At 44.1% G+C, this 16959-nt stretch overlaps 1 protein-coding gene across 11 annotated transcripts in view; it reads left to right on the top strand.

Annotated features, from left to right (window-relative positions):
* Positions 1-16959, top strand: part of DEPDC5 (DEP domain containing 5, GATOR1 subcomplex subunit) — an 81498-nt gene that overhangs the window by 23959 nt on the left and 40580 nt on the right. For 7 of the 11 annotated variants that reach the window (XM_059713528.1, XM_059713529.1, XM_059713525.1 and 4 more), the window contains exons 20-25: positions 5266-5386; positions 5799-6022; positions 8211-8414; positions 9870-10005; positions 12956-13053; positions 16837-16902. In XM_059713528.1, coding sequence (XP_059569511.1) covers positions 5266-5386; positions 5799-6022; positions 8211-8414; positions 9870-10005; positions 12956-13053; positions 16837-16902 — 849 coding nt within the window. The remainder of the gene's footprint in view (positions 1-5265; positions 5387-5798; positions 6023-8210; positions 8415-9869; positions 10006-12955; positions 13054-16836; positions 16903-16959) is intronic. The other 4 variants (XM_059713530.1, XM_059713524.1, XM_059713532.1 and 1 more) reach the window with 1 other exon arrangement.

Below are 16959 nucleotides of genomic sequence, written 5' to 3'. Positions count from 1 at the left end.
CCACTGTGCTGATAGGTTTATAAGAGGGCTTTCTGGCTAGTGGCTTATGTGGAATGGAATTAGATCTTGGGCCTGACTGCTTGTCAGCTGGCTAGAGGAGAGATGGTATCAATTTGATGTATTGCAGAGATGTCAATGTTAGTGTTGGGGGAGTGTTGTTGGGGCCATTTATAAAAAATTTATCACTTTGCTATGTTTATCACATAGGCATTACTGCCATTTATTACCATTTATGAACGTGTATTTTATAAGATATCATGATCAGGCTTTGGTGCTTGGCTGCAACTGCAGGAAGGTTCCTCCACATTAAAGTTTTGCACCAGATCTAGCTCACAGGCCGTATGTTTGGCACCCCTGATGTATTGTCTTTGACCCTTTTGCACCAGAATGGAAAAAGTAGACCTTGGTTGCCTTCCTTGAGATGCTGTTAGTGCCATAAGTGCAGAATTGCAGCATGAAAAGCTTAGAATCCTGCATTAGTGTTGGCTACAAATGTCCAGCTCGGGATCCTAAAAATTTTGGTTTATTAGGCAGATTGAAACACTGTAATGAAGTCAAACCATAAACCTTGGGGCTGGTCCCCTCACAAGCACACGCACAGTAGCGAGCTACAAGAGTTGGGTATACCTATCCCACAAGTGCTGGAATCTGCTGTCGATGGCCAGTCAAGACTTCTTCCAGCGTGGTGTTATCCTCCAGAAGGGGTGGCTGGCTGGTCCTTTTGGCTGGACAGGTCGGGTGCTGGTCAAGTTGGAGATCAAGACGGTGCCCCTGAGGGTCACTTTTCACTGCTTTTTATCTGTCCTTGGCAGACTTTGGTGACTCCCCAGTTTTCAGGTTTGCCCAATCCAGGGGTCATTGATCCTTGTGGGACTTCCCCCTCGGTGGCTACTGGATGGCATCTGTCAGCCCCAGGGGTTGTCTGCATGTACGTACAGGTTTGGGAGTGCGTTGATGAATTTTGATTAATTTACTGCTGTCATGAGTAGGCCTCTGGGAGTGATCGATCTGGAGTTATTCAGCCCCAAAAGTTGGTCCCCAGCGTTGATTAACTCAGACCAGGGCTTCTAGCCCTTGAACAGTGAAGTTTAGAGAATTCCCGGTTGCTACATTGTCTCCTATTGATTTCTTCCCTTGGTTGATCTGCGGTTTCCTCAGGTGTTAATTGCGCTTGTTACTGAAGCTGGCTACTGTGTTACGCATTCAATCACTGATTCCCTCTTTCAGGGGCCTGCCTGATGCGGGGGGGGGGGGGGGGGGGGGGGGTGTTGATTCCTGCCCTTGTTAACATTGTTACAGTGTATAACTTACTTCTAAAACTAAAACACCTTTAGTTAAATGGTGAAGAGTATAAAATATAAGCTACAAGAGTAATGCTGTGGCACACAAATAGATAAAAATACCAAAATACAAAGGGAGATACAAAATGCTCACATACAAACTTTAAAACACAATTCCTTATCTTTCCGTGAAAGAAAGAGGAAGGTAGAAGAGGAGAAACATAGCCAAAGAGGGGAAAGCAAATGGAGGCAAGAGGAAAAGGGGGCTTTCTGCTACATTATTCCCCCTCTTGACATCGGCCATCAGGGTGATGTCACTAAAGTATTTGGGCTAGTATTTTAACCTCATATATTCTAGCATGTACTGTGTGTAGGGTGGAAACAAGTCTGCAATATAGGAATATAATTAGGAATGTTAAAATTATCATTATGATAAACAGCACCCTGCCAGGGTTCAGTCCGACACATTCTGCATGGGGATTATACCTGGACTTAAGGAAGATGATAGGGTTAAAGGGATCCTGCAGGCTGTCTTCACTCATACCATTTCGAATTTGCCAAGACTGGGCAGCCCAGAGTCAGCATCCTTTTGGCTGGGGAGAGGGCTACTGTGAGTCTTGGATGCCTTCAAGGCTGCTGCCACAGCTAATTACCTCTAGACAGCACTTGACACTTTTGCTCTGTAATGTCACTTTACTGTCTAAATTATAGTGAAGGCTGCCATTAACCAGGAGAATCCACAGGAAAAGGACTCCCCATAGACTAAGGGTCTCCATATCAAAGTTCTGTATTAAAGGAAAGGTTGGTTTAGAAAGGCAGGGGAGGAGGAGGAGAGGGAGATTAATTGGTGTTACCTGTTTTAATTCAGAATTTTGCAAACAAGAGGAGCAATTACCTACAGGAGGATGGCCGTAACAAGTCAAAGACTTCTCTGGCCTCCCCCTGCCTCAACATTGAGGTGGGCACTCATCAGCCCATCTGATGCGTATCTACCAATGGCTCAGAGCCGTTCCTTCCTGCTAGCCAAGAAGGGTGGCCAGCAGGATTAAGAGATTGGTTACCCTGTTCCTCGAGGGTCAGGTAGTTGGTGGCTCACTAATTTTTTTTTTTTTCTTTTTCTCCAAGCTGGGTCACTGGGATGCTCTCCTCATGACACAAGGAATCCTATTAACAAGGCTAGATTCAGAGTTAGATCTATTCCGCCCCTTTAAACAGTTTCAGTTGGGACACACGTACCCATTTTCCCAATTCCCCTTTTATCAATTTGGACCACGGTTGGGCTCAATCGATTGATAATAGTGAAGGGTCCAATCCATTTGGACTCTAGGACATGTGCCTTTGGGGTGAGTCTAAGGTACTTGACCGACTGTCCAATTTCCCAAAGCCTGGGAAGCTGTTCGAGCTGCTTGTCCATTCGCAGCCGAGCTTGCTGAATAGCTTAATTAATCTGCAGCTCCTGCTGCCTCAAACGATATGGGAGTTCTATCACCCCTTCACTAATTTCTGTGGGCTGTGGATTGTCCAGATTGTCTGGGTATGGGATAAGCCCGGTGGGTATTAGAGCCATCTGCTTGCCAAATAGAATCTGGTAGGCCTGGAGGCTGGTTCTCAAGCGGTTCCCGCTCCGGAGAGCAGCTAAGATCAAAGGAAGCTTAAGATCCCAGTCTGTACCTGTTTGATTTACCACCTTCCTTAGCAACTCCTTAATTGTCCTATTCATTTGCTGTACCTGCCCAGATGCCTGAGGGTGGTGAGGAGTGTGCCACTGCTGCCTGATACCTAAGGCTTGCAGCAGTTGTTTAACAAAAGCCCCAGTGAAATGGGGACCTCGGTCTGAGTCAATGATTTTAGGAGCTCCAAACCGGCATATTACCTCTGTCCAGAGTTTCTTTGCTGTGGCTTCAGCAGTATGGGTGCACATAGGAAATGCCTCCGCCCACCTGCTGAAGGAGTCTATAACCACTAGCAAGTACTGGTTTCCTCATGCTGTGAGGGGGAGCTTGTCAATGTAATCCATTTGGATCCGTTGCCACGGACCCATTAGCTTTTGATGGAAGAGGAGTCTGGGGTCTTTTGGTTTTGCTCCCTCCCCTGCACAGTACAAGCAATTCTGCACCCACTCCTTCACATCTTTGGATATCCCTGGCCAGTAGGCAATTTCCTGCACCCTAGCTGTTGTGGTTTCAGGTGCCTCATGCCTGAGGCCGTGACAAGCAGTTATGATTTCCTCTCTATACTCTGGAGGTGGTACCCATCTAACTTCTCCAGTTTCCTGATGAACAGCATACTCCTCCTGAATCTTCCAATTTTGGTGGCTCGAGGACCGGGTTTGCACCACGGCAGTGTCTCCCCATGCTCCTTTCTTTGCTGCGGTGTCTGCTAATTGGTTCATTTTGGCTTCTAAAGTATCAGCCTTTTGATGACCTTTAACATGTTGAATGTATAGTGAGGATGAATGCCTTTGAATCCATCTCCAAACTGCCTGCCAGTCACCCTTTTGTGCAATTTCTTTGCCATCAGCGGCATGCCAATTAGCTTTGTTCCAATTACATATCCAGTATAGCAGAGCCTTAGCACAGAAGTCAGAGTCAGTGTAGATCCACAATTTCCCTTCAGGTGGGTTATGCTGTTCAAGGAGTTCCCTCAGGGCTGGTACTTCAGCAGCTTGAGCTGAGTACCCCAATGGCAAGGGACCCCCTATCTGATCATTATTTAAATTCACTGCTCCATATCCAGTAAACCACTTTCCATTTTCAAAGCTAGAGCTCCCATCTGTAAACCACACACGGGTAGGCTGATCCTTCACTGCTGGGTTTTCTTCCAGTGGTGGAGCCTCTGTGACCCCCGTGTTCCCTTGGCAAGGCTCCGTACCAGGGCACTGGTGAGTAGTGCCTTCTATTAACAAAGCATATGGGAGCATATCCACCTTAGACTGGGTTTCATGTCCAACTCCCCATCCGGTCAGGAACAATGCCCACTGGGTGATCTGGGTGTTGGACACTTCAGACCCTGTCAGGTTTCCTGACAAAATGTACTTTAAGGGTGAGTGATGTGTCTGGATGATTACTGGGCCCATCTCTGTGAGTCCTTCAAATTTTTGAACAGCCCATACTGCAGCCAGGCCCTCTCGTTCACACTGGTTAAAATTAATCTCTGGACCTGTCAATTTGCGAGATTCGTAAGCTATGGGTACCAGTTTGCTGTCTGAATTTTTTTGTAGCAGTACAGCTGATAGAGCTATTTAATTCGTTGCCAATTTAATATCGAAAAGCTTCAATGGGTTAGGGTATGCCAGAGCAGGAGTCGCGGTTAATGCCCCCTTAAGTAAACAAAAAGCCTTTTGCTCGCTGTCTCCCCACTCCCACTACACCTTTTTCTTTAGCAGCCTCCACAGAGGCTGTGTGATCTCTGCAAATTGGTATATGTGGGAGCGGAGGAAGTTAAAACCTCCAAACAGCACTTGCCGGGAGTGAGGGTCCTTGGGAACCAGCATGTTTAATAGGGCAGTGACCTTCTGGGAATTGATCTTTTTCCCTTCCACCCCCAGTCTTACACCCAAGTAGGTTTTCTGCTGCAATACCACTCTTGTTACCAGGAACACACATGAGAATAGAAGTGGGGGATGCTTTTTGTCCTTACTCTTAAGGTCATTTTTGCATTCATGCATATATACTGGTGGAAAATGGTCATGTACAAATTTCCTCACAAAAACTGGAAGACATTTGATGACTGTCTGCATGGAAAGGAGTTAAGTGGGCTTTGAACTTTGATTCCCAGTCGTTAACTTTCATTGTTGTAATGATAACTCTGCTTGTAGTTGTTTTGTTTGTGAAGCACTTTTGATATGCATTTCCTTTCCATATCTTTTGGGATAACTTCCTCTCTCTCTCTGGTGAGAGCTGGATGGTTCTAACTCATCCAGCAATCCTAGAGCTTGAGCAGGATTCTTAAAGAAGGTTACATCATAAAATGGTTTGTGTTCCAGCATTGGGGGCACCTAAGGATGCTGAGAATGCCCTTCCCATCCAAGTTGATTATGATGGCTATGATGCCCAAGTGTTCAGGCTTCCTGGTCCATCCAGAGCTCAGCGCTGTACCACTTTCAGGTAAGAAGCCCTGTGGGAAAGCTCTTTTAAGTTCACCTTCAGCTTTTTGCTGCATTTGCCCATATGTAAAATACTGTGGGGAAAGATGGAGAGAGCTGAACCTCAAGCGCTTAGAACTTGTTTGAAAGTAGTAGACTAACCTTTTCACAGGCTACCAGTCAGGTTCCTGCTGATGGTTCCCTACTATGCTGCTGAGAGTATACGCATGTGGTATGGGAGCTAAGCAAAAGATGAACTCTCGATTTCCATCCATATTGGATTTTGCTTTTGTGTTTAACTGGTAAGGTGATTGCTGCTGCTTCCTCTTTGCTATGCTTTGGTTAGATTTTGCGAGCTAAGACAAGCTGTACTACTTGGTAAGGAAGTGACAATCTCATTTTCATGCCATTGAATGTCTCTTTTTATTCTCCAGCAGGTCTGTAAGGGAGAGAGAGAGTCGCACCAGGAAGAGCTCTAGTTCTTACGATGTCTCATCGAGCCCTTCCCTGCAGAGTCGCACTCTGCCCCCAGAGGAGGTGAGGAGCCAGGCTTCTGATGACAGCTCCCTGGGCAAGATCTCCAACATCCTGATGATTCCACGACTTCATCTGCATCAATACGAAGTCAGCAGCTCCTTGGGCTACACCAGCACCCGAGGTCAGACTGAGGCACGGCTGCAAATAGGGTAGTTCCTTAGCATGCCTCTTGTTTGTGGGACAAGAGGGAGAGGTTCTGAATTCATATCAGCCACTTCCAAACCAGGGCAGTGGAGGCATTGCTCATATGTGCACCAAAACTCTAGGTGTTGAGTGAGTGTTCATTGGCAGTGCACACTGCTGTTGTCTGGGTTCGGTGCTCTCTCTCTGCTATCTTTGTCCCTTTTGTATTTGTATTGCCTTGCCCTACATAGGCATGTTCTGACACTGATTTGCCCATTTCCCCTGTCTATTATCATCTTATAATATCTCACAATTCTCCTGTGTCCCCTCTGCAAATATGGATACGTGCAACTTGTGCTTCATTTTCAGGTCACTTTTGAATCTGTATAATGGAAATTGGACTCAGCAGTGAACCCTGGGGGACCCCACTTATAACTCTGCTCCATGAGGGTTTGCTGTCATTAGCTATAACTTTCTGGATTCTTTCTCTTGCCTTGCTGAGTTAGCCATCATGCTTGTCCTTTTTATTAATGTTGTTCACTGTCTGCATGTAGTGCCTTCTGAAGGCTTTAGAGTCATAGAGTTATAAAAAAGTGGGGCTGAAAGGGATCTCCAGAGGTCATCTAGTGAGTCCAACCCCCTACCTGAGGCAGGATCATCCCTATCCAAACCATACCCTAAACTCTACATAAGACTACCTTTAACCCTGATACAACATAGGCCTAACACCTTAACCTGCCACAGGTAAAACAGGGAAACCACGGCAGCCAACGTTCTGCTTCTATAAAATGTTGTTAATATATGCTCAAGAGATCCCAGGTCCCTTTCTGAGATCTGAGTGATTTTGTCAACCTTCAGCTGCCTTTACAAGCTCTGATATTGTTTTTTTTAAAAACAATCGATCATATCAGTTTAACTTGAGCTGCTCTTCCTGTAGTTTGTCTTGCTGACTCAGTTCTAACTCCAGCATTTGTTCTGTTATGGGAGTAATTGCCAGCTATACTGTTCACAACCTGGAACCACATTTGCCTCTTTAGTTCTCCAGTATTCTCCTTGTATATTGACCATTGTATAAATAAAGATGGCATGCTGGTTATTTTGTTACTTTGATGAAGGCAGAAAGGTCCAATGAATTGAGCCCTGGTCAGGGGTTCCGGAGACTTGGGGTCTATTCCTTGTTCAGAAATTGGCCAACTGCATGAACTTGAGTCCCTTCACTCCTCTGTGTTCGTTTCCTTACCTTTTAATGGAGGAGTGATATGTTTGTAAAGCACTTACAGTAAAATTTATCATCTGTAGATGTCAGCGTATGGGCTGACAGGGGATTATTTTTTTCAGAGTTCTGGAACAGAGCCCATCTGGTCCTATTGACAGAAGCCAGTGTGTGCTTTGATCTGAAAAATAGCCTTTGTGCCTCACTAAACCTAGTTGGGGTGATGGGGTCTTAGGAGTTTCTTCACTGTTGCCTTTCTCTGACATTAAAAACATCCATAAAGTACTCCCTTAAGCCTTCTACTTGTTCTGATATACGTGTTTCATCCTGAATCCATTAGACTCTGTATACTTAGAAAAGATCCTCATTCTATTATTGTAAATTTTTTTTTTCAGTGCAGTGTTGTTTTTGGACTTGACTGAATTTAGCCCATTGCGGTTTTTTTGTTGGCTCTTTGATTCTTTTGTGGGATTTTGTAATGGCAATAACAGTCCAAGGTTTTTATCTGTAGTTAGCAACTTATATTTGCAGGGGAAACCAGTTCTCCTAAAATCCGACTTGAAAATGTGAGGTTGACCTTTTCAGGGTTGACACATAATTGGAGTAATACAGTGACTTCATTCTACTGCTTTATCTCAGTTTTCTTCTTGTCTAGCTTGTCAGGAATATCTAGAGCTCTGGGCAAGAATCTCATATTATTATTTAAAAATCTAAAGACAGAAGCAATTCTTTGTAGCTTGTTGGGAAAAAAAGTTTCTTCTCTGGCTTTCTTACCTTAGGCGTTAAAAATCTGCCTGGACACCTGAAACACAGAAAATCCATATTCTGTGTTGTCTGGTTTCCTGTTTGTGATGTAATCTTTATACTGCCTCTAGCTTCTTCCCCCCTGCATGGCCTTATTTCATGAAGTAGAACATCCTCTTTCACTTCACCTGTATTTAATCTCATGTTAATTTAGAGCTTTGTGTTGCAGATGTTCTTGAGAATATGCTAGAGTCTCAGCAGCGAGACTCCAGCGCGCCAGGGAGGTTCCATGTAGGCAGCGCAGAATCCATGCTGCACATTCGGCCTGGTGGATATACACCACAGCGTGCATTAATAAACCCCTTTGCGCCCTCTCGCATGCCCATGAAGCTTACATCCAACAGGAGGCGCTGGATGCACACATTTCCTGTGGGTAAGTCTTTATTACTTAGTTTCTTTCAAACCATCGCTGCCCTGCCCTGTCAAGCGTTTGTGGCTTTAATATGCATGGACAGATCCCACTGTCAATAAGCTTCCACCACAAAATGATCTGTCATAGTTGAAATCGACTTGCATCAGGGGTGAGTTGAGAACTGATACATTTTAGTGAAGCAAAGGTTCTCTTGACTCTTAAGAATGCAGGTGTTCTGAATGTGGAAACACTGTGGAGTGAGTTTATACATTTCTTACTCTCTAGGGAGTAAACTCACAGTCAGTGGTGTGCATAGAAACCATAAGATGAAAATATCTGGCTTTTATTAGACAGAAGATACTGAGGGGGCTCTGACTGTATTTTAGTAAGAGTCTTAGGGACATGCATACACTTTTGTGTTGTGCTTATAGGATTCAAACACTGAACTGTGCCAACCTTTCCTTAGTCTTTGTCTACATTATCAACTTCTCTTGGCTGGCGGGGGGGTGTCTGAAAAGATGGTGCCCTTTAACTGATGTACCCCGAAAGGGGGCACATGTCTGCTGGCAAAACGTAGCCAGCTGCCAGGGAACTGGTATATGTTCCAGCAAAAAATGATGTCTTGTTGGCAGTGCTGTTACTACGCCAAGTGTCCTAGTGCTGCTGTTAAGTTACAGCAGAAGCAACCCTTGGAGTATGGACATAGCTTTAGTGTCTTATAAATACACCTTCCAAAAATATCTCTTCTGTTAAGAATATAATCTTCAGGGTTTCATTTGGCTTCTGCTGTAGAGCAAGGGAATTGCGCTCCTTGCCACCATGTGCAGCTCTGACTGGAGCCATGCGCTATCAGCCGCCCCGAGCGCCTGCTGCTGCTTCCTGCTGGTGGCAGGGGCAGTGCGCCATGGGCGAGGGGGGGGTCCTCACACCCACACCCTCCCTCACACCCACACCCTTCCCTACCAAGCTCCGTGCTCCCACTGCTCCCCTGGGTGCAAGTTCCACACTCCCACCAGCCCCATGCTCCATGTTCCTGCCCAGCTGCAGCTCCCCTTCCCTCCATCCCCACTGCTTCCCTACCTGCCAAGAGAGAGTGCTGCAGCAGGGAGATGAGGTGCCTTTAGATGCCAGGAAAGCCAAGCAGGTCTCCCAGAGGCTGCAGCAGTGGCAGCAGCAGCCCTGCCTGGAAGCTGTGTACTGGCTAGGCTAGGCCCTTCTGCACATGAGAGTGGGAGTGAGGGATGTGGGCTGGGTGGGGTACAGTTAGTTGGTGGGCACCTGCAGGCTGAATGAAATTGCCTGGTCAGCTGGATTTGGCCCAGGGGCCATTTTTTGCCTGCCCCTGCCATAGAGGCACCATGTTAACTTATTGGAGCTAGCGTTGCTTGTGCTAGAGCAGAAGGAGTTGGGGTGAATGGGAAAAACTGAAGAAACAAGAGCAAAGGGGGTGATGATGATAAATCTATAATGGTGTAGGTCCATCGGGAGAAGCAATCCAGATCCACCACCAGACTCGCCAGAACATGGCAGAAATGCAGGGCAACGGGCAGCGGGATTTGACACACTCCTCTGCTGAACTGCTGGAGCTTGCTTACCACGAGGCAACTGGCAGGTGAGGTTATTAGGGGGGGACCTTTCACAGCACTTGTCTAAGCAAAAGCACAGTTCCAAGTAAAAAACACTTGTACAAGGCTAGCCACATATTGGGTAAAGAGAATAGTAGTTGGCTGTGATGCTCAGCACCAATGTTACAGTTTTATTATGAGACCCCAGGCATTGAAATAGTTTATTTTTCAGCAGTTTGTGCAGTTAGATTACTGTTTTTCATGGTGTACAAGTCGATGTGGTGTAAGTCGATCCCATTTTTCTGATTCAAAAAGTTAGGATTTTTGTAGATCTGGCATATAAGTCGACCTATCTTTTTGGATCAGAGACATGGGGTCAACTTATTTCAGCCGCTGCGCCCCAGCCCTTACACAGGACACCTGTGGGGTGGACACGTACAAGACCAGCGCCACTAGAGGGGCCGGAGCCAGGCTCAGTGCTCGGCTAGTGCAGCCCAGGCAGTGCCTCTCGCAGGGGCCAGGGCCAGTGCTTCCTGGGCCACACCAGCCAAGTGCCGAGCCCAGCTCTGACCCCAGCCCTGACCCCTCCAAACAGCACAACAAAGACAGGCTATGCTCCCTGCTGCTGCGTGTAGGTGGTGGGGGGAAGGGGTGATGTTCAAGTGCCAGCAGGACTGCATGCCACAGGGCGGCAGTGCATGCATGGGTCATGAGTGCTTGCTGCCTACTGGCTGCTGTGTGCCATGGGGGGCGGGGTTAGGGGGGAGGGGGTTTGGGGGGGTCCCCACTTCCCCCTCCTTCCCTCACACTCCACATAACCACACCCTCCCCCACACCATACCCTGCCACCCAAGCTCTGTACTCCTGCCCCCCCCTCCCCCCCTTCCAGTGCAGGCTTTGCACTCCCACCACACTCCCCACATCCCTGCTGCTTCCCTACCTGATACCCTGAGCAGGAAGACAAGGAGCTGGTGGATGCTGTGGAAGCTGAGTACAGTGGTGGCTGCAGCCCTGCCTGGAAGCTGTGTACTGGCTGTGCCAGGCCAGGGATACAGTGTATAAGTCAAGGTGGAAATTTAAGGGTCACTATTTGGGCTTCAAACTTCGACTTATACAGTATGAAATACGGTACTCAAATATATAATCATTGCAGTACGCCTCAGCTGTGATCATTCTGGAAATTGCTACAGGAGGTACCCTGTAACTGATTGACTTATTTTTTCACTTGTTGATAGACATGTGTTTGGTGCAGAGAAGCATTTCACAGAAGCTGTGACCTTCATTTCAGAATAGTACATGTCAAGCATAGGGAACAGTTTTGACTTGCGGTACTGTTGAGCAGTGTCAGTTACAATGCTTCTTTTTCTCCTTCTTTGTAATGAAACCTGGAAAGATACAAAGAGACATAATGTAAGGGCTGGATTGATGGTTAGAGAGGCTGGCTGCTCATAAAATTGAATTAAGATTTTGTTTTATTCACGGGCCTGCCCCATGTATTGAACTCTACCAGCTTCCTTCACTGATCTGAGTGTCAGCATGTTCAGCTCTGAGGCAGGGGCAAGCCCACTTCCCTCCTATAGCTGGTATATACATTAAGTATTCTCTTCCTTGTTAGGGAGGTTGGTCCCTTCACTACATTTAACGATGAGCAGTACAGCAGATACCCCTTCCACCTCCTGGTACTCCTTTACTTGCTTTTTATATCTACATCTTTATTAATAAGGTCTGTATTACTTACTGTGTCTGTGCTTTTTTAATTCTTCTCTTGTTAAAATACTGTTTAAATAAAGCAGGTCAGTAGCATAGCCACTTTTAGGCTTGATATTAATTTAATGTCTCTTTTCCCTCCTATGCTTTAATCAGTCTCTTTTTCCCTAAGTGTCTCTTTGTTCTTGTGTGTTTGTAAATGCCTTTATTATTCCCCTTTTATTTTTTTGGCTGGCATTAACTGACACATTACAGCTCTGTCATTTTACTTTGAGCCCTAGCTATGACAGTCTCCTATTTTGGTTCCATCACTTTTCTCCATTTCCTGTACAGGTTCTTTTTTCACACTGACTTATTCTCTTCCTGCATCTTTCTTTCCAAGGTAATTGTAATCTCACCTTTTAACTTATGGTGTATTTTAGGATTCTTTTGTCTCTTTCCATGTGCCATAGATTCAGTATTGCCATGGCACCTTGTTCACCAAGCTTTAGTACCCAAATTGTGCTTTTGTTAAGAGATTTATTTCCCGCACAAAGTCTTTCCTTTTATCTTGAATTCAAGTGATCATTAACACCAGATTTTCATAGTCCCCCATTCTTGGTTTATTATTGGCTGTTGAATATAAATCAATCCAAGATAGTCTTCTCAGGGTAGAATTTTTATTTTATAGATCCTGAGATTGGATCTGTATGTAATTTAGAAATCTTAAGTCTTACTTAGCTGTATTCGTCTCCTAGTTAAATATTTGAGTAGCTAGCTTGATGTACCCTGCAGGAATATATCGGTGTTTGCCAACCGTTGTGTCGCAGCATTTGGGGCTGGAGGCACACACCCCACCTGCTGCTGCTGCGTACACAGACAGATGGGGAGTATGGCTTCAGCCAGGCAAGGGGCATGGCTCCAGCCCAAAATGCCATCCGGCTGGCTGTGCGCCACCCCTCCCTGTCAGTGTCCAGCTGGCCACACGCTAACCCCCCTCCCCACTCGGCATCCAGTTTGCCACGGTACTTTTTTATTTAGGTAAGTGTGCTGTGAGGCGAAAAAGGTTGGGAAAAACTGAAATACATTATAGGTCACTGGTAGGGCACCAAACTGTTTCGATCAATATTGCGCATTGGTAAAGCACCTTCTGTGCCTCCTGCCATATAGGTCCTCATCTGAAACATGTTGTGTGGAGCACCATTCACCAAAGCCTGACCTGAGACCTTAGACGCATTTTTTGCAACTGTGCTCTGATTGGAATAGGGGACAGTATTTCTCTTTGATCAGCCAGAGTCTTGTTCTCCCTAGGCATATCGCTTCTCGTCATCCAGGTGACAGCATCTCCTGCTTAACCTTTGGTGGAGCAGAGGAGTTCTCAAACAGTTTGGTCAACAGCAACAATGCAGGTAATAAGTACTGGTCAATAAAGTAAGTGCAGAGTTTATAGACATTGTAGAGTATCCATTGCCTGCAGATAAGGACATATGATTAAAGTAACAAAGCAACAGGGAGGGAAACTGTGCAATATGAGTGAGTCCAGGAGTTATAGGATAAAAGAAATGAACAGTGCCGGACACAATTATGGTTCCAAAGCTCTGTACAAATAATGGTCACTCATTGCCCTTGCTGTTGATTGGTTGTGTTTTGCTTCTCTAGCTACATTTTACATTCTTTACTGTAGAGAACATGTTAATTCTCCAGAAATATTAAAGATAAACAGTGTATTCAGTTTAAAGAAAGTGAATTTGGATGAGAGCTAATTCCTGGTGTCCCAATATGAAAATACTAAAAGGTACCGTAAGTATCTCTGTGCTTCACAGTTTGTCATGCTGTGCTAGATCATGTCATAGCATGCTGCTTCTTTATTTAAAGAAAAATTAATCTTGATTATGTTAGTAAGAGTGATATTGTAGCTGTGATGGTCCAGAAATTAATGTAAGGCAAGGATTTCTTAGGGTGATAGCTTTTATTGGGCCAGCTATATAATTGGAAGAGCATTGGGAGACAAGCTTTTGAATGCAAGATATTCTTCCTCAGGTCATGTCTTGCGTTCAAAATCTTGTCTGACTCTATGCAAACAACATAGTTGCTTCAAGAAAAGGTATCATCTTAAAAAATCTTTCTTTCAAATATGTAGCTTAGAAATAAAAATGAATTTGACTTTATTTCAACTAGCTAATAATTCTCAGGGAATAGAGTTTGGACATAATGAGAAGTAAACTAGAAGCTCCAAGAGAAGTTGTAACTATGGGTTTTCCCTTTTGCATTGTAAGTGATGGGTTGCTGAACTTTTGCAGCCTTAAGAGTGCTCATCCAAAAGGCACTTAAGCACAAATTCAGACCTTTAAGCCTGATACTGTTTATGTAAAAAGTTTCGCATGAAATTAAATGTTTTGTGGAGTTTGGTCCTGTGTGAAAATTAATGCTAATATCTTGATAGAGTAAGATGTGCTCTTATGCACTTGAGTGCAGAGTAGTAGGAGTGAGGCCTCCTTCCTTTAATGGTGAGACCTCAATTATCGGGAAGTTCAGAATTTCTGATGAATCTCTTAAAAGCAATAAAACTTACGTGCCAAACAAAATGTTCTGTTGCTGTAACTGTGCGTTTGCAGTTTTGCAGCTGATCTTTTGAATGTATTTATGCACTATACAAAAAACTACTGTCATTTGTATAATTTTTTAACATGTCTGGCTATTTTCCATTTTTCTATTTTTTTCATAACTTCTGAATATCTGCTTTCTAAATTATAGATAAGTGACTCTTAAACTGAAACACTTATATATTCTTCCCTCCCACACATGTACAGTACAAAGCCAAAGAGACTGTTTGCTAGCAAACTTAATGACAGTAATGTTTCTTTGTGCCTCTAGATATGTGGCAATCTGTACCCATTACTCAGTAAAGTTAATGTTATTTCTGTTTTGTTATTTCCTCATTAAATCTCCAGCCTCACTTGTGTACCTTCCAAACTGAGTTTGTGGTTTTGTTCTAACAATTGTTGGATTACACTTTAACTATTAGATATGATTTGAACAATATAGAGGCAGAAAATGTACTTAAGCAACAAACATGGTTTGCTTTTGGGAGTCTCCTCAGGCCTATACAATATATCATATATGAAGTAAAAGTTCTGTCTGTGGCTGTTTTTTTGCTCAAACTCCTCCATCTGAGTACCTTTTTATAACTAAAATCTCTCAAAGCATCTGCAGCCACTACAGCATGTCTCAGTGACTCAGAACCTATATTTATTTCTTTCCTGTAGCATGAGTCACCTGTGAATTGGAGCAGATCTCTCTTTATTTGTAACAGCATGATTTGTCTGTGAATCATACTGGATATTCTTTTGCTACCTACAGCATGGTTAGTTGCAACATGTGAAAAATTACCCCAACTATTTATATTGAGATTTAACAGGTTGTCTGTATTGTCCAGCAAATGCCAGATGGCAGGTTAGAGCAAATAAATCTTATTGCAGTTCCCGAACTGGATGGCAGATGGCATTAGTGGAGCTGATATAAGATGACTGGCAACTTGTCCCTGCCGCCTTTTTGCTTTCCTGCCATGACTAAGAAAGGCAAAAATGCACCAGTTCTTACAGTGTCTGATTATTGTAAACTATATAATACATTATTTTAGATCTCCACTCGTATGATAAAACTGTAAAAGCTACCTTTGCACCCAGCCCCGGCAATATTTGTGCCAAGTATGCAGCCTCTAAGTTGGCTGAAAATGTAATTAAGCAAACCAACATAACATTCTATTAAAGGTTTTAAATATGAAGAGTTTGATTTTGTTTTCAGTTGCACTACCATAAATTCAAAGGAACTCAGTTTAAGTCCATGATTAGTATTGATCTTTCCTAGCATATATGAGAGGAGAACATATCTCAAAATTTGGTAATTCCACAATACTTGTTGTTTTTCCTTCTCCCAATATGTGTATATTAACTCTTTCCTTTCAAGGATATAGAGGTGTAGACAGCTACATTTTATAAGTTGAAAAATAATAAATGAATGCCTACCTGCCTGTTGCAGTCCCTGATTACTTTTATCAAATTTGTTGATGTTTTCCACTCTAAAATATATCACTAATAATAACAATAAATTATTATTATTATCATTTATTATTATTATTAATTTTCAGCTCTACTTGGCATTGGTGAAGCAACCCTTGGAGCATTGTGTCCAGTTTTGGGCCTCATACTTCAAGAAAGATGTGGACAAACTAGAAATAGTCCAACAGAAAGGAACAAAAATGACTAGGGGCCTAGGAAATGTGAATTATGAGGAAAGGCTGAAAGAACTAGGATTAATTAATTTGAAGAAGAGAAGACTGAGGAGGGGATTTGATTAACAGTCTTCAGATGCCTGAAGGACAGTGGTATATAAAATAAAAAATGGGATAGAGAGAGCCTTTTTCTGTGGTTGTAAGGGAGAGGACACGGAGCAATAGCCTATATCTGCCACAGAAGAAATTTAGGGTGGAGATTAGGTGGACCTTTCTGAGTTTGAGGGTGGCTAAGAATTGAAACTGTCTACTTAGAGATATTGTAGAATCCCCATCCCTGGAAATTTTTAAGAGAAGGTTGGTCAGACATTTGACTGGGATGGCTTAATCAAGAATGATCCTGCCTTGAGCAGGCAACTGTACTAGATGACCTCTTGAAGTCCTTTCTAGCTCTACTTTCCTATGTTCCTATATTTTGATGTTATTAGCAGAGAGCTGAGTTTTCTGGTTGCTGCAGAAAAAACATGGATTTTCTTTAAAGGAGAAAAACCTGGGAAACTATGGGTTTCCCCTTGCAGGCTGGTAGATTTCCAGCCTGCAAGGGGCTGCTTGGGGCTGGGGAGACTGGGGGGCGGGGGGCTCCATGTGCATGTGCACACGTACACATGCACAAGGCAGCCAGGCGGGGCTCCTGCAGCTCCCTCCAGGTAAGTCTTTGGGGCGGGGGGGCCCACAGGCAATGTGACAGGCGGGCAGGGGAGCACTGGCGATGTTGGTGGGAGGTAGCTTCTTTAAGTATTGGTTTTCTTAGTGTATTTTATTTTGTCCAGTGACTTGAATGAACATCTGAGGAAAGGCTTTAAATGCCTTGAATTTTGTGTGCAATTAATGTATTTTGTTGCAGTGAAAAATGAATGTTGCACACAAATTGTTACTGAAAATACATGCCGGTTTCTTGTAGGGATAAACATCCGGACCCAGAACAAGGATACCGTGGAAGATGCTGTTTCCACTTCTCCAGATCCGAGTAAGTGAGGGAGGTTTTAGGAAGAGCTCTGCAAAGTGAAAGGCAGGGTGATTGGTG

Source organism: Alligator mississippiensis, chromosome 10 (assembly GCF_030867095.1).
Source record: "Alligator mississippiensis isolate rAllMis1 chromosome 10, rAllMis1, whole genome shotgun sequence".
Lineage (NCBI taxonomy): Eukaryota > Metazoa > Chordata > Crocodylia > Alligatoridae > Alligator > Alligator mississippiensis.
The sequence above is the reverse complement of the archived record's forward strand: the minus strand, read 5'-3'. Positions and strand labels throughout refer to the sequence as shown.